The 18410-nt window shown below is 31.1% G+C and overlaps 1 protein-coding gene and 2 non-coding genes across 3 annotated transcripts; 2 read left to right on the top strand and 1 right to left on the bottom strand.

Annotated features, from left to right (window-relative positions):
- Positions 1-7286: 7286 nt before the first annotated feature.
- LOC119689394 (cytosol aminopeptidase-like) lies at positions 7287-10533 on the bottom strand. The gene is made up of 9 exons (XM_038104217.1): positions 10333-10533; positions 10160-10278; positions 9959-10094; positions 8924-9429; positions 8641-8860; positions 8335-8584; positions 7837-7910; positions 7564-7765; positions 7287-7502 (listed from the first exon to the last, which is right to left on the bottom strand). Exons 1-8 carry the CDS (start codon positions 10459-10461, stop codon positions 7592-7594), a joined length of 1608 nt encoding a protein of 535 aa, XP_037960145.1. The 5' UTR covers positions 10462-10533; the 3' UTR covers positions 7287-7502; positions 7564-7591.
- A 1553-nt stretch (positions 10534-12086) lies between these two features.
- Positions 12087-12252, top strand: Trnas-gga. The gene is made up of 2 exons: positions 12087-12123; positions 12218-12252. It is a non-coding gene; the product is annotated as a tRNA-Ser (tRNA).
- A 1832-nt stretch (positions 12253-14084) lies between these two features.
- Trnas-gga lies at positions 14085-14245 on the top strand. The gene is made up of 2 exons: positions 14085-14121; positions 14211-14245. It is a non-coding gene; the product is annotated as a tRNA-Ser (tRNA).
- The last annotated feature ends 4165 nt before the right edge of the window (positions 14246-18410 follow it).

Raw genomic sequence — 18410 nt, 5'->3', positions numbered from 1 at the left:
GGTTCACTTATCATCACATTCAACATGGGATAACGGAGGCCTACAGGTTGACCCAAAAAGTTTGATTTGGTACACAGACTAATCGAAAATATATGGAGACACTGGTGCTGGTGTATGTGGACCCAACACCAGAATTTCGGTGGCATTGGGCACATGCCCGAGCGTCTTCTTAGCTGAAGTTCACGCAGTCAACTTATCCGTGAGATCCAACATCATTAAAAAATGTCGTCTCGTCTGGCTCGAGAATTATTATTTACTCTGACAGCCAGCTTGGTCCTAATGCTCTGAATTCTCTTTCTGACTTGTAAAGTTGCATATTAAGTTGCAATCAATATATTATATATTAAGAAAGTATAACACTTGAGGGGTCAGAAAAAGCTATGGATAGAGTCATTACCTCATTACATAGAGAACGGTAAACCAAAAACTGATGCAGTCATCCTTTAGAGAACTGAAGTTCTTGTTTTCTGATAACATTAATGATGTATGCTCTACACTACCTTCAAAATGAGGTTTATGTTAGTTCATATAACAGTAATAAACTATAATTATAAATCTTTAATGCTTTCCTAATAAACATTTGATATCATTTGTGTGGTATTCTTACAAGTTCTGTCACTTAAGTGTCCGACAACATTTTGTAATATTTAAGCGTTATATATCAAGTTGATTGAAAGTATCCTACTTCTTAAGTGGACTACTTCATAAGTGTAAGGCGTTCGAACTGCAACCGTATTTCTTTTAAGTTTAAACCCAACCTTTAAAAGCTTATATTCATGATTCCTCTTCAAGTGGGAAACTTAAAGTAAAGTTTAATCCGAATAAAGGCTTATCAATGCGTTCTGTATTCTTGGAAAAGTCTGTTTATACAAATAATATCCTTATTAATTATTATCGTAGATTGTATATTCGTCGTTAACTGCTGCAAATCTTTTAATGGATAGCCCAATGGTAGAGAAGTTTTTAATCGATTTTTTATAGCAATCCCTGCAATTTAACCGATTTAGCAACTATTGGGAATATCCATATGAGGGGTAGGCGTAATTTAGTAAAATTATTGTATTTTTAATTTATAGAAAATATAAGAATGTTAATATTGTGCGTTTGTAACCTGAAACTATACATTTGCTATCAAAACTCGATCACTCAAACAATTAAAAGAAATTATTTTTGATGAAAAGAATTTTTTATTATACATTTGTTTTTTTTTTTTGTTGCAATTTCAGTTTTAACTAAAATATATGATTTTTCATTGCTGCTGGTTTTAAACTGTTACGTTGATCGGTTTTCAATGCTCCTAAGGTCCTGTTGTAAAAAAGAAAAAAAAAGACGGTAGGAAAATGTCCTAACCAAGGATGGCACCTTTGCCAATGAGAGCACCACCAAGTGGCAAAGCACCGATCGCTGGTACAGTAGCAACGGCTGGTATACCAATGCCAACGCCTAATGGGCCGATAACCGAAGCTGAGGCAGCAAGGACCAAAGCGAGAACCATGAAGATAACGACGAACTGAAAGATTATGGAAATAAGGATTTTTAGTAAAATATTTTTTTATTTTTTCATATTCGTTAGTTTTAATGTTCTTACTTTCATTTTGATTAGTCTTTGTTTACTTTCTGTACTGAGAAAATTAACTGATACCTTTTGATCTGCGGCAGCGACCTTTTATATCTTTAACGAGGTGATTACATTTTTGGAAAATTTGCATACTAACACAGCAAAAGCAATTTATTCAATTATGTAAATTACCATACCAGATACCGTCAGAGAAAGGTGCTGTTGGGTTGTTAGAAATAAAATTCATTGAGGCACTTGCAAGAATACAAGATAGAGTATATATTTGGCCTAAAATCAATTAGTCTCTTAGAAAAAATCATTAACTTAACATATTTACATAATATCATCAAACATTAAATATTTAATGTCATATTATTTATTTAATTATATATAACTATTAGCTTCGCCTTTTTTATTTACTTTTCCATATTCACCACATACAAAAACGGAATCTGCATCTTCAGCATGTCTGCCGTATGTGTATTTGGACTTTTTCGTTTAAAGTAGATCGAAACCCCTCTACCTCTCTCGACTGAAAATCTGTGATAGTTGACCTCATTCTTAAATATGTATCGTCCTCATTTGCTTGACATCATATGATCACAATTGGATATCTTAAGTATTCCGTTGGCAATAAAACATTAAGCAAATTATAATATGCATTTTTTAAAAAAAAATATACTTCAATCTCAGATAAACATTTAAGATTAACGTAATTCATCAGTAAGTATTCGTCAAATATATATGTAGCATTAAATCACTTCTATAAATAGAATAAATGGAACGATTTCAGATTTATAAAACATAATTCTTACTTTAGTCAAGGGCTCAAGTTGGTGTTTAAAATCTCTAAATTTTATACGGTGGTCTAAATTAATCTCTAGGGTCGCCGATATAACCTAACCAACTGATCAAACAATTTTTCTATAAAAACATTGTTAAATTCTCAAAAAATTCATTACAGGTCACTTGAGCTTGAAAAATCATCTACATAAGGTTCAATTATCTGCTAATCCGGAATGCAGATTATGCCTGAAAGATCTCAAAAAGAGACAACTATGCATATTCTTTGTGATTGTCCAGCTTTAACAGTGCACAGAAGAAACATGTTTCATATGGAATTTCTGTCATCAGTACATACTAAGAGCTCTCCTCGAGACTTAGTTTTGGACTTTGTTCATAAAACTTTAGTAGGATTTGCGTAATTAAAAGTGAATTTGGTATAATAGGACTCTTTTGACGCAGCACCGGCTGTTGGTCGAATTTACACCACTAGTTTAAAAAAAAATAACCTAACCAAACTCAGTTAAAAATAGAGTTAACAAGAGAGCTTACATTATTTTACAGTCCCTATTATATTTTACAAAATGTCGAAAAGATCGGAATAAATAAAAGAATTTCATAAAAATTATTGAAGTCTTCTCTCTTATCTTAAGAGCTTGATATTTCAACTAATGAATGGAGCGTAGCGCTAATTTTCCGTGAAATATTTTATTATTTATTATATTACATTCCTCTTAGTAAGTCCTAGTCTATTTACTTTTTTATGCGAGACGTGAGTATTACTTAAACACTTTAAGGAAAGACGCATAGTCAACAAAAAGAAGTGTTTGCAGAAAAGCAAAATCAATCAAGTCAATTCTCTAAATGGATTTGCTTTTCTGACATTCAAATTACCAGAAAATCACTATGATTTACAATATTGTATTTAACGCTACATGTTTTAGAAACTTATCCCAGAGTAATTATCAACTTCTGCCTGAAACGATCCTTCATGAAATCGATCATATCAAAAGAAGACCCTGCAACGACACTATTTGCTAACGATGAAAAAAAGGGCCACGAGACCAAATCTAATAAATACGATAGTTGATTGGTAATATTTATTGCACTTTGTATCTCAAATTTAGTCACACTTCTTCTACAAATCTGGACATTTATAATGCGATTATTTTACTAAAAATCTTCTAGTTTATGAAAGCATATTCTTTATTAATCACGTGTCTCTCTAAAATGAATGCATAGTGCTCCAAATTACGACCATAAAAAAAAATAATAAGTATCACCTAAAAACGTTAGTAGCTCTGATATGGTTTTTCTTCTTTCTAGAGTTTTTTAAGTTTAAGATTGTAAAGTATATTTTAAGAAAATTGGCGCTTTAGCAAACAATGTAAATACTATTTTGAATACCATTTTACTATTTGAGTTTGCTCACAGCTAATGAACACATTGCTGATCCCTTTAATGTATGCATGGTAACATGGATCCTTTTAATCTACTTAAGAGCCCAAATAGCTGTAATTAAGGAAAAAAAACAACAATCGAATGAAGTCATTAAAAGCAATCAAAATTCCAAATTTTGGGAGGTTTGGTTTCGACGTACCTTAGTGCAGATAGAAAAACAACATGGTTGAATATTTTTGCATTATTAGAGCATTTAAAGAAGAAAATACCAAACAAAAAAAATGGGTTCAAATGACTACTCAGAGCTAACTAGAGCTAAGAGCTAAAAGCATTTACAACACTTATAAGATGCCTTAACAAGCTAATTATCCTTAACTTAAGAGTTTATCAGGTATAAATCCCATCGCTTTCATGATCACGCTAGAACTTCTGAAAATGAATTTGCGAAAAAGTTCACCAAGAATAGTGCAACCACGCTACTACTAAACTCAGAACCATTCTGTGGCTAACGAATATGCAGTTTTTTTTTTTCATTTAGACAGAATTTTAAGGATTCACGATTAAATGAATACTATTTAACTTTCAATACAGAAATTCTCGGTATTTACAATTCTGGACTTTGTAGGTTTTATAAGGAATGAAAGTATTTGCTGGAAGCTTGCTCATCACTGAAGCATAAACGATAAAGATACTTGGGAAGCTATTTTATATTGGATGCAGAAGTTGGAGTTCGAAATCACAAATTATTATGGAAGATAGATTAATAGAAGTATCAATCCATGAAGTGCCACAATAGATCTGTAATATGAGATCTCAATATTATTATAATATTATAGAGGTTTGAAAGGAAATTTTAGTAATTATCAAATTCTACGTTTCTTCTGTGCAGACTTCTAATAAACGAGATACAGATGAATATCATTTTAATTTTGCAAGACGTTTATTCCAAAATAATTTAAAAAATTTTTTATTTCAGATGCATTGCATTAAAAAAACCTCTGAAAAATCTGAAACACATTGGGAATTCATTTTATTTTTGAAATAGTTGCTATTATCCGAAAAAGCAATTAGATATATTGAACGTTCATTAACCCCCCTATTCTGTGAACTTGACAAACTTATTAAGTATTTAAAATTAATCAAGATTTTTATCAAGCAAAAAGCTTTTTGCTGTGCTGGACAAGCCTTTATAAATATCAAAGCTCACGTGCCTAGTGCCTAGGACGTTCTTTTTAGAATTTGTCTTGAAATTCTCATCCTTTTCATTTCATATTACATTCAAAAATAAAAAAAATGATTTAAAATTTTTTTTAGTTATTTTTTATTAAAATCTTTTTTGTTGCATAATCAGTTTTTTTACCGATTCATGCGATTTTTTACATTTGCTATTATATAATCTATTACATTGATGGTTTTATGTAGAGGGAAATGCTTCAACCGAGAAGCACACTCTTGGTTAAGAGTGGATTAACTCCAGCAATTTGTAAGCTGCTAAGCGCTGGAACACCTAATCCAACACCGATACCTAAGGGACCAGCAGCGATGACCGAAGCCGATGCGGTGAAAGCCAAAGCAATAAGCATGAAGACAATGACGAACTAAAAATAAGGAAGGTTGAAGGATTGAAAATATGTTAAAGGACGTCATAACCGTACGAGTAAATATAACCCAAAGGTACGTGATATCCTTAATGATATTTTTTACGATTTGTATTACTTACTTTCATTTTGATTTCTGTATGTTTATTCTCTGCACTTAGAAAACGAACTGATACCTTTTCTAAAGGTCAGGTGGCTTTTTATACTTCAACTCATTACTCTCCCACATATATATTAGTGTGAATTGAAAAAAAAAATTAACAAAAACCTGCAGTACCATTCGAACTCAGATCTGTGTCAATTTCAGTTGATAGTCGTTTCAAACCTTTTATGTCTGCAGTTCAGTTTTACTGGACGTCATCAAACATGGCTTAATGGCGCTGAACTATTGCATCACTTTGTTTTTGCACTAAACTTTCCTGTTTGGGATTGTGATTCAAGTTCGGGTTCTCGGGTTCAATTAAAGATATTTTGAAGCCAGGGTACACGCCCATTAAATTGCAAGACTTAAGTAACAACTAAAAGATTTTCTTTGTTGGCTTACTATAAATAAATTTCACTTTGCAAAAAACACAATTTGTTATTATTAACAATAGAAATCTTGTATATCATTTTTAGAAAAATCAGCTTTGAGTTTGAAATACAAATACACAAATACAATAAAGATGTTTAATTGATCATGTTTCATTAAAAATGAGCAAATTGAGCCAAACTCACACAAAAACCCAACAAAAACGAAACATTAACTTCTACTCTTTGTCAATACTCGTACAGTAACATATACAGGGTAACATATACTTCTCCAAACATTCAACATTCCTTACTTATAACTATAAATATGTATCAATTTATTGAATTTCCTTTTTTTTAATGTAGAACCTTTGCTACGTTTCATGGGTAATAAACCAAACAGTATCTATTCTTAAAAGTCAGAAGCAAAAATAATCATACCGTACTAGTTTGCCTTTTAATACCACACATAGATCTCTAAACTTTAGTGATACTTATTGGAGATATATTGATACTTATTTTAAGCGAGTTCACTTCTAACCAAAGAATACTTCTGCTCAATTGCTACATCCCTATTGCTATATCTTCCTGTTTAGCCAAAATTTTCAATATATAACATATAATCTATATACTATGTATTTATAACATAGTATTTGTTATCTGAGCCTTTGATCAAGTCTTCAAAGTCAAAGCCTTCTTTGTTCTAAAGAAGTAGCATAGGTTTGCTAACAATCCCCTATTAATACGCTTATCAATACTCTACACTAATTTTATTAAATAGCAAGTAGAAATTGATGTTTTTTGTTGAGGCATTCATCTGTGTTATCTTTAACTTACAGATGAAAAGACTTTGGTATATGTACATTATTCATCTATTATAATATAAGCATGTACTAGATCGCTATAAACATATTCTATTAACATACTGATGTTAATCTAGGTGGTCAGTTTTCAGTCGTGGTTAGTTTAATATCTACAGACCCCTAGATAATAGTTTAATATCTATCTAATAACTACTTCTTTTTATTCAAGAACGTAAACTATTTAAACCTACCTTTCGACAAAATTATTCCTGCTTGCTTTTGAGAACGTTTCTGAAAGATGCATTTTAAATCATGTTTTCCTCCATGGTCCCTTTATTGCCGATACACATCAATCAGCTAAATACAGTATTTATTTCTTTGCGATAAAATAAATCGTATCATATTATTATCATATTATATAATCGATACATAAGATCGATGAATTCTTCATAGGGGATTTTCACAATGTCGATAACAACAAAGACATGTTATTGTAGAATCAAATATTTTGTAAATACTTTATTTAATAAATACATAAATTATTTTAAAGCCAAATAAACAATTATAATTTTTTTATTTAGGCTCCAACTAAATAAACGTACATACAATATTGATTTCTTCAATAAAGTTATTCCATCCATTCACGAATTCAGTTTTAAAAGCATATTCAAGTAGTAGAATTTTTAATCCAAAGTTTAGTTTTCGTTAAAATTAAAGCACTCATCTTTTCTCATTGGAGCGTGTTTTTCAATGACATTCAAAAGGACATCGTTTAGAAAGAAAAGTTTAAGATTTACACACCACATGCACATGTGAACCATCACACACTTTATCCATATTTCAATATTGCTAAATCGAAGGATCAATTAATCCCAAATATTCTATATTATGGGTTAGGGTTAGTACTCACTGTGATAATGGGAACATATGAAAGAAAATTATGAATGTTTCGCTGCATCAGGACAAGCCATTTGGTATAGAAATTGAACCACAGTACGGGTGGGGCGACCAGTCATACGATTCTTCAACAAATAGGGGATAGTACCAAACTTAGTCAACATGCCAACACCGCGTGTGTCTAAATGAGCCCAATCTACACAGGGCAGCAGCTCCTGTTTGGGGATTTTTATAAGAAATCATTTTATTAATTATAATGTTCCTGTGCCCGTTAAGAACAACTTACATGAAGAATAGCAGCGGCTAAGCATGATGACGCTGGTCCGCTTCCATTGTTACTTATGTCAAAGCTGATATGATCTAGAGATTAATTGCATTCATTAATATAATGATTATTATATTTTTTACTTCTTAAATACAGTTTTATTAATTTTTCCTAATTAATCAGTCTGATCTGCATATAAAAATATTAGTAAAATTATGATTTATGTGAAGTGCCTTCATCATTCTAAAATAAATTGGATTTTTAATAATTTTCATACTCATAGAACACTATACCTATACCTCATCTGGCAGTATGAACTGTGCATACCACAGCATGTTTACATATTTTATCTTATAACAACAAATTCCATTATATTAATGCATTTTAAAATTAAATTTATCTATGCAGAACTCTTTCTGTAAGAATTCTGTACGATCACTTGATTCGGACTCAATGTCCATTTCAATTTTTTAAATCGCTTGATAATTTTGTATGTTATTTAAAAAGAATTCAACTTACTAGTAACTAGTTTCTTGTAGAATTGCCATAACGGGAAACGCCACACCCTATCGCCAGTTAGTGCCCCTGCTTTTTGGAACTGCTTCCATATGAAATGGGAGTTTGAGAAAATTCCGGTTGCCCCTCCACCCAGACTCTTCTGCACACCATAGCCTAATGTTGCAACATCAACAACCAATCTCGGCTTGTAGGTAGCTTGCCCATATAGTATGGGATCCGCCATAACGGCAACTCCAGCTTTGTCAATATCCTAGAAAGATTAATAAATAGGTTCAAAAGTATTAAAATATGTTTTAAAGTACAAACCCTAATGGACATGTTTTTCCCATTGAGTAGCTTGACAACATCCCCAGGCTTGCAAGACATTCCGGATGGCATATTTTCGCATAATGGTATAACGGCGGATATGTTAATTGGAAGTGAGAGTGCGGCAGCAGCGCGTAGTGTTGCCACCACGACTGCAGCTCCGCTCATAGCTCCGCGGTATTCATCCATACCTTTACAGGTCCGTAAATTGATACCACCACTGAGAATATGAAAATAGAATACAAATGCAAGAAGACTCAACCATTATATTATTTTATTTTACCTATTAAAAGTGATGCCTTTTCCCACTAACAAAACTGGCTTATCTTCTGGTGCCGTGCCACAATAATTGACTTCCAGTATTAGGGGTGGTTCACATGAGCCCTTAGCAATCATCAAGAATGAGTTTATTTGTTGCTGTTCAATCCAATCCATTGTTCTTATTTCGACGGTTACACCACAAGGACATAGCGCATCGACAGCGTTCTGGGAGAAGATAGTAGGTGTCATTAGGTTGGCCGGAGTATCTGATAAACGACGTGCTAAATTTTGGGCCTCAGCTTTGAATAGGCCGCGTGTCCATGCATCCATATCAGGATTATCATAAATTTCCAATTTAGGTACTCTTGTCCGACGCATTTTATCTTTAAGCTCGTTATATCTCCAAACTGCAAGCGAGCTGCCTTCAGCCGCTTGTTCCGGATACTCCATGGAATCCAAATAGATCTCGGAACACTGTTCCATCTGCAAACTGCGAGCGCCAACTGCTGCTGCTACTCGGGCATTTTCCTTGATTTTCGGAACGAATAAGTAATGAATATAAATATAATAAATGCAGACACTTTAACAATATCGCAGAGAAAGTATTATTATATATGTTATACAAGTCGTTCAAGGTACATAAGAAACTTGTTACATTCACATATACACATATACTTTTAATCAAAATATCGAACGTTCCAAAATAAATTTATTCTAATAAAATTTTCTATCTTCTTCGAATTAAATAATAATGGTAATATGGAATTGAATGAGATAAAATTTTTTTTCTTAAGAGATAAAGAAAAATTCATTCCGATCAATGACAGGAATAGTCTTTTAATATTAAAGGTCATATATATCATTTAATTTTATTACACTTCTAAATATATTAAGAATGAATCAAAACTTCTAAATTTTTATGTAATAATTTTTACTTTGACATTTTCGTCAACTGTCAAAAAAAATAGAAAAAAAATTTTTTTTTCTGCAGATTTTTGATTTGCGCAAGGTCTCAAAAACTGTTTTTTAAAAAGCTTTTAAGATTTATTTTATTTACCATGCCTTCGTCAATCATCTCCAGCTCATTAAACCCAATGCCTTCACGACCTAATCCGACTATTGCAATGGATCTGAATTCGGTGTCAATGTTATTAAAAACTTTTCCCATTCCCACCTTACCCTTCATTTCACATCTGTGCAAATATATTTTATGATATAAATTATATTAACTATAAACTTCTGTTCTAATTGAACTTACACTTTAACAACCTCGGTGATCTTACCCTTGACACGGTCGTCAAACTTCTCTCCGCTGCTAGTAAGCCTTGGAGGATTACCCTCCTCCTCCTGATACAAGCCGAGCACGAGTCCTTTTAACTACAAAAAAGTATATTAAGCTTCAAAGTGGCGTGGCATTTCTGAGAAACTTACATTAGGCTTTCTTCCACCATCATCAGAGAAGAAGCGAGACGAAACATTGACTGCTTTTAAAAGGTTTAAAATGTGGGGCGGATGGCAGCGGACCGCATTACGTAAAGCCACAAATGAACTAAAAGCCATTTTAGATTTTCACAATAAATTTTGATTCCAGACGATTTTGAGTATATACTTCTTCTTGATATTTTTTTTTTATGAACGTACAATATTTCATTTGAACCATAATATTTTTTACTTTTTATTTAAAAAAAGCAAAGCCTACTAAATTTTGATTTTATACTTTTCACTGTAGAATGAGTAAAGTAAGAGATATACATCTATTCAGTTTATTAATATGTTTGTAATATGGTGAAGACGGCGATAGATGTCATGAAAGTAAGGGCCATCTTATAAAGAGAGTCACAAGGAAAAAGCTTGTTTTTTGGAGAATAATATTATATAGCAATTGTCAAATGCCTGTCCTTACTACTATTTTGGTACGTTTTATTTGTGCCTAAAATGTGAAAGGTAATGTTTTTATATAAATACACATATTTACTCCGAATAGGCGTAAATACTGACATTTTTTAGAGAGCTATACTATTTTAAGCACCGTGACGAAACGCAGAAATACTCGACACCGTGACCAAAATTAAATCAAAAGTTTTTCTAAGTGATATAATTGGTCACTTTAGGTTGAGAGATGCGTTATTGTAATTATTTGATAGAACCTCTGTACTATCCCGGTGACGGGTCTGCTTTGTAGTCAATTTTGATATTCAGGATAGAAGTAGGAAATGAATAGAGAATAGACTGTATGAAATTATTCACTTAGATCGTAAGGTCCGCGGAGTTACTGGTTGAATAACTTCCAAAATTTTCGATTTCTAAACATAAAACTGAGCAATTGGATAGTTTTTTCCTCAGATTGAGACTAAAATTAAAATATTCTTGATGTCCAGTTGATATACCTAAAGTGCTCTAATAATTGTAGAAATTTTCGATTTAGAAGAACAAATCATCGATTAGGATTGATAATAGACAGATACTTAACATTTTATACATCAGAGCTATAATCATAGTTGGACATGAAGCTAAGCACACAGATCTAGTTGTTAGACAAATAAGTAAACAATAAAAGGATTTTCTTCTGCGTTGTCACTTCTAATCTTGGATGAAACCCAAATTATGTAATAACGCAATAAAAATTATGTCCTTACATTTTAACTTAATATAAAAGAGATCGTCCATAAAATATAGAAGATCTCAATGAAGTGATTTGTTTGGAAGCACGTCGTTAAGATGCAACATTCCCTCAAAGTACGTCAAAATTTAATAAATTTTATTTGATTCCCTTCTATTCGAGATGAAAAATTGTAACTATATAATATTATTTGAAACCTTCAAAGGATTCCATTAATTACTTAATATTATTTAAAAATCCCATCAAAAGTTATTTGACGTAAATGGCGGAAAAGCGCTCGAAAAGCTCAAAGACTAAGAACTAAGTCCTTCCTTAATACAATATAGTAAGTCTTAAGAAGCTAATAGAACCCATTATTTATTGTATCTTAAAAATATAATTGATGATTCTTGGAGCATATATTTAAATGATTTTCCCGTGTGTCGAAAAATTAAGTTATTAAAAAGTCAATGCCAACTTGAATGTACTATGTACATATATGTATCAACAAAAATAATTTATAATTCTCATGTGTAATTTCTTAAAAAATTTTACTTTAATGTAATTTTTATGATCTCAAAATATTGCTTCGGTAGCTCAGTTGGTAGAGCAGTAGGCCGGAGTAGTCACTATGATTCCAATTTTGAAGCTGCATCAAATGTGGCTCCAATTCTGTGAGTCATTCTCCTAGATCCGGGGGTTTGTGTGACAACGGTCACCTACGGCCGCGGGTTCAAATCCTGCCTGAGGCAATTTTTTTTAATCATATTTTTTTTTTATGTTTTATACAAAAAAGATATTCTTAGAACGATTTTATGGTAGAAGTGGCAATCATCAAAGTATTGATAGACTGATTCGATTAACAAGCAAGTTTGTATTATGACACTTGATAAACAATAATATAATTTTTTGTGAATGGTTTAAAGATTTTGAAACGCGCAGCTTCAATTTAACTTGTTTTGTGTTTTGTATTAAACATTTATATAAAGAATGTAAAAAATTTCAACAGCAGATATTTGATTTTCTTCTTCAAAGAATGAAGACAAAAATACTGATCTACATTTATAGAGACAAAGAACTCGGGATGCTGCAAATCTCTGGAATGTAACACAAAATCGGAATTTCAAAACTGATAAATATAAGCTTTGTAACTAATATGTTTGTGTTCACATAAAATATCGACCTGGAATTGTTTTCAAAGTTCTTAGGATCATTGGGCTCATTAAAATTCACCATGTGATGGACGGACTACTACTGATTTGAATTTCATTAGGTTTGTAATAATATTTAAATCAACCCAACCTAAAATATATTCTGAGTATTTAATAAATGTTAAAAGTAATTTATATTGAATGTGTTAAAAATTATTGCAAGACTTTTGTTGAAGATTATTCTTGTCCTTGCCCTCTTTATTGATGGATTTAAGCTATTAATCTTCATGGCTATTTTTTCTCAAAAATTGCTGCCATAAGATTTGTCGAGTATACCTATGACATTATTAAGATTTTGATCCATATTTCCAACAAAGTTTTTAATTTGTTTTTCATTGCTAATTAACTTTACCTTGCAGAAAAACTAATTATTTTGAAATTTTATACAAACACACATTATTTCTGATAAAATATATAAAATAAACAAAAACCCGAGAGAAATTATTTTTGTTAATTAAATTTAGGTTGCTGTTAATCCTAGCAACCTTTTGAAAGATTTGGTAACCAACCCAAGTGGAGCGAAAGGTAGAAGGAAAACGAGGGTTAGAAGACCGTTGTAGACATCTTCAGGAAACAACGGTGTAAGGCTGTGGCGGAGGAACAAGTGCATTAAGCTAAGTCTACAACTTCAGTGAATCGGGGTTACCTAAAACATCATGCCGCGTCGTTATGGTACCCGACCGGATTACATACCAATATTTTTGTCATTTAATCACAAACTTAAGCAACTATACCCAAGAAACGGAAGTCTTCGCCCTATGCTCTTACTAAGAGCGGTGTCTTTATCCAAAGTATGATACATAAATACATTATAATAATAATAAATACATTGTAAATACACCAAGGAAATGATAATATCTTTACGTAATGTCTATCATATTTATTGTTACATTTCTAATATACTTTATAAATAATTATAAATTCAGTTATTATGCTTTTTAAACATTTATTATGCATTCAAATAACAATTTTGTACAAACAATACCAGAGTACTTTATTTGACAAGAGCATTTGTCAACTTGGAAATTTATTAATAAAAAAGCTTTTTATTAATAGTACAGAATACCAAAACCTTGACAAATTGTCAACCTTAACAAAAAAGCAAGATGGTGAATTTATCAAATACGCAGAACAAGCGGGATATTCTTATATGAGTCAAAAACGAGAAACAAACAGCATGGGCTATATACTTTAAGCATATTTAAATACTTTTTTCTCTATATTGAAAAATTAGGTTATTAATAAGTCAATGCTAACCCTAACATACTGTGTAATATATATATTGTATATGTCAACAAAAATAATTTATAATTCTCATGTGGAATTTCTTAAAAAAATTAACTTTAATGAAATTTTTATAACCTTGAAGTATAGCTTCGGTAGCTCAACTGGTAGAGCAGTAGACCGGAATAATCGCTGAGATTCCAATTTCAGAATCGAATGTGGCTGCAATTCTACGAGTCCTTCTCATAGAAAGCTGGGCATATGTGATAACGGATATCTACGGTCGCGGGTTCAAATCCCGCCTGAGGCAGTTTTTTTTTTAATTTTATATAAAAAAAAATATTTTAATTTGAAGTCAGTTTCCAAACTTTTACATATACTACTATATACTTGTAATCATTTTAAAAGAATCAAATTCAATTTAAAATACAATATATGAATATATATACTATAAATATTGATTTATTTATTATACAACAGTTTGATGAATGGATATATTATAATAGAAAGATTCACATAAATATTATTCTATGGAAAGGCTGTAGCAATGGAATGTCAAAATGACGTACTATAATTGACTAAAATTTATATTTTAAATTTTTTATGCAAATTAAAAATTATATGAGTGGATAGTATAATATAAGATAGACGAATAAAAATTCTTTGAATTTCTGTTTTTAAAAATTCAAAGTTCATTTTATATGTCTTGAGAGCAATGCTCGTCATTATTTTTATTTGTACTTTAAATGGTAATAGCAATATTTTTTTTTTTTTTTTGTTGAGATAAAAAAGCTACTCGCCTCATCTATTAAAAATATATTAATTCTTCTTATATATTATATTCTAACAGATATAATAGGTCTGTTCCACGACCTACTCGTAGTAACCCCATATATGGAGCGAAGATAATCCTCAAGCTGTTAACATATCACCATTACATCCATTAAAAGTGACTTTTTATAGGCGGTATCATAAGTCATTATTTCTTTCGAAATAAGAAAAGGACTGCCGTTACGGTGAATGGCGAGCGCTATCGAGCCATTCTGACTGAAGTTTTGTTTCCAAAAATAAATCAGTTAAACATCGACGAATTTTGGTTTTAACAAAACGGCGCAACTTGGCATACTTCAGAATCGATTTATCGTTAACAACTTTATTCCCAGAAACGGTCCTGTTAATTGTAACTGGTCCCCTTGTTTGTGCCATTGAGTGCCTCTCGATTACTTTATGTGATGCTATGTTGTCTTTAGTTTATGCCGAAAACCGACAAATCAGCAATTCTTGAAGCTTTAGAAGCCAATATTCATGCCACCATGGACGCCATACGGTGATATGTATTGCAAACAATAGTCCAGAGTCTATTATTTAATTATATAGATATATAGTACAAACATTTGTTATATTCATTTTAGTAGTGAAAATATGACGTGTGTAAATTTGCATTTTAAATATGAGACCTTCGAAGGACCTTTTCTTATCCTGAGATGCACATAAAGTCAGATATATATATTTGTTGAGGTGTTTGTAATGTGATGAAGGAGACAATGACTATCAGGTAAGCTTTATTTATTGCATATTATAATTATTATGATAATCCCATATCCCATAATCCTATATATGTATCATTCTGTTTCTGTTTCTGTGAGTGCTCATGTTACTTTGCATGCGAATGTCTAAGTTTTGATACTAAACGAAATAATATCTTCACAATAAATAAATAGTATAGAAAAAAATATTTTTCCATAGAAATGTGAACTATTTCTAACTTAAAAATATTTTAGTATTTAAAACACTGAGCAGTATTGAGCAGTGTTCATAGCCCCTATTTAACCCTTTGTACTTTGTACTATTAAATTATTAAAGTACAACGAGTGAGTATTTTGAAATTACTAATATTATTTAGAACATTGTTCTGCATTTATACAAAATTACCTTAAATCTAACTTAACTAGTTTTACTATCTGGGTTAAAATAATATGTTGTCTGTTATTGCTCATTTTAGTGGACTGTATTATTTTTAATTACATTTCATAGAAGGTTAAAAAAAAAGGACGGAAGTCCCGGCATTTGGGATTCTTCCTTCTATTGTTTTTACAAATATAGTTCTTTTTTAGTTTCTTAATTCTAGAAATTTATGCGATTACAGACTTATGATAATAAACTATAATAATATAATATAATAATTCATGTTCATGATTGAACACCCTTTATAGTCTATGCAAAAAATGTTATACTAGAGTCCTAATCAAAAGTATTTACACAACGAACATTTTTGTGCATATTGCACTAAAACAGATTTTTGTTGTTGTTGTTGGATATAAGTTGTAAAAAAATTTTTGTTGTCATTAAGCTTTATCTATGTACAACCAAATTAAAACCAAATTGGAAAGATAACTATTCATTTGACAAAAATAGAAGCAAATGCACTGATGATTATTAGTTATCAAAAGTATTTACACAAAACATTAATTTCAATTTCTTCTTCTTAATTAATAAATTTTTTTGAAATTTTTTTTTACTTATTTAATTAATATAATTATTATTTAGTTATACCACCTTTGCCATCAATAACTGCCCGCAACCTAGCTGGAATTGATTCAATTCCAAGTTGCGGATCAATTTGGATCAATAGTCCTATTATGTTTCATGAAGCCTCAAACATTTTCAATAACATAAAGATCAGAGTTCTGTGAAGGCCATAGAACAACTATGAAGGTATTCTCTCCATCATTCATGTTGAGTTGTTCTCCCGCTGCAGCGCTTAGTACAAAAATCCTTTCAGTGTAGAGTTGAGGATTGGAAACTCCGTCCTATTTAATGTAAGGACCAAGGCAGGTGATTGCTTTAAACAGACTACCCTGATAATCTGACAAAGGAAAGGTTCTTCTGACATCTGAATCATTCCAGTGTATATCGGACAGAAGGAATTGGCACTGATGTGGCAGTATTTTTACTAAAACAATGGTTCCAGAAGAAAGGTGGTCTGTTTTTAATTCGAAAATAATTATAAAATGCAGAAATTCTTACAGAAATATTTGATTTAAGAGCCATGCACCTTGAATGGCTGCATTAATATTAACTGCATTGCAGTTGAAGTTATTGAACAAAGTTTATCATTGAACTTCTACCCGAAAAGAATATAATAAAAGTTAGAAAAATAAAGTAAGATGAAAGAAATAGTGAATTGCAGATGTAGGAATTTTTCTATATACAATTAATTAAATATGAAATGACCAGAAGTGAGCAGCGTAGTAGGTACGATCTTACAGTTTGATAAAAGTCACTGCCTGTTTATAGTGAGACAGTGATACCATTTTGCCTATCATGTAGTATGATATCATACCATGCTGTACAGAGAGTTATGACTTGTATGAAAGTTACTATGATTTTGAAGATGTGCAGAGTTCGAGAAAAATTCTATGAGTACAGTAGGGAAGGTGTCTCTGGGTGAACTATACAAAGTCTCCAAAATTAAATTATCATACACTTTAGCGTGCATAAGATTCTTGGTTGGTTGCACGGATACAGATGAGGGATCTTTTAATTCAAATTCGATGACATCACACCAGCCAAATAGATCTGCGTGTCATGTATCGATATGGCGATAGCTACTTTATCTAACCAAGCTTAATACAACAATATGGTAGATTGAAGAGGCGATCATATAAACCGTAAATAGCCGAGTTTATACATTTCAAAAATTCAAATATAATTGTGACAACAAACTATATTAGTATTTTAATATACTAATATATACTATTTTTTATATTAATATTAAACAAATAATTATCTGGTACTTATCAAATTAAAATTTTTATCATAACATAAAGAACTTTATAAAGATAATTTAAATGTTCTCATATAACGAAATTAAGGTAATGATTTTAATTTTGCGGATATGAACAAATTTTATGTGGATTTCAAGAAAATTTTAAACTTACTATGGTAGCGTTGTCATGAGAATATATTGTCAGGGTCAATTGAGTCCCTCCATTTAGTTTGAAGATTATTTCAAGGAATTTTCGGGACTTTATTAGCCAGACAAATGGCAAACATAAATTGTTTAGCAATGTTGATCTTAAATCAGCCTCAATGACCGTAAGGCTCTCTAGAATTACTCTTTAAAAAGATGGCATTAGCAAATCATGAAATTGATTTTTCAAACCTTGAAAATACTGTCCATAATGTTAAGAAACTGAAAGAGAGTACTGAAAAGCAGTGCAACCCAATTTCACCTTTAATCTAGAAAAACTAGATATCTATTAAGAAACAAGGAACTACCTAATTAAAACAGTTCTTCCAGTCTAAGTCCGACAGTTTAAATCCAAAATTGTCAATGTCATTAATTGACTTTTAATTGGAAATTATATATTCCGTACATATAAAAACACGAGAACCATATTTTATATGAACTTTCACTTATCCAATAATTAATTAATAAAAAAACTCTTCATCTCATATTACTTCATTATTAC

This window comes from Teleopsis dalmanni, chromosome X (genome assembly GCF_002237135.1).
Source record: "Teleopsis dalmanni isolate 2A chromosome X, ASM223713v2, whole genome shotgun sequence".
Lineage (NCBI taxonomy): Eukaryota > Metazoa > Arthropoda > Insecta > Diptera > Diopsidae > Teleopsis > Teleopsis dalmanni.
This window is presented reverse-complemented; position numbering and strand designations above follow the sequence as displayed.

Excerpts from the sequence above, each read along its gene's own strand:
- LOC119689394 (XM_038104217.1), bottom strand. The coding sequence starts at position 10,461 with ATGGCTTTTAGTTCATTTGTGGCTTTACGTAATGCGGTCCGCTGCCAT. Across the intron at positions 10,279-10,332 it reads ATGGTGGAAGAAAGCCTAAT|TTAAAAGGACTCGTGCTCGG; the intron begins GTAAGTTTCTCA and ends ACTTTTTTGTAG. Across the intron at positions 10,095-10,159 it reads ATCACCGAGGTTGTTAAAGT|ATGTGAAATGAAGGGTAAGG; the intron begins GTAAGTTCAATT and ends ATATTTGCACAG.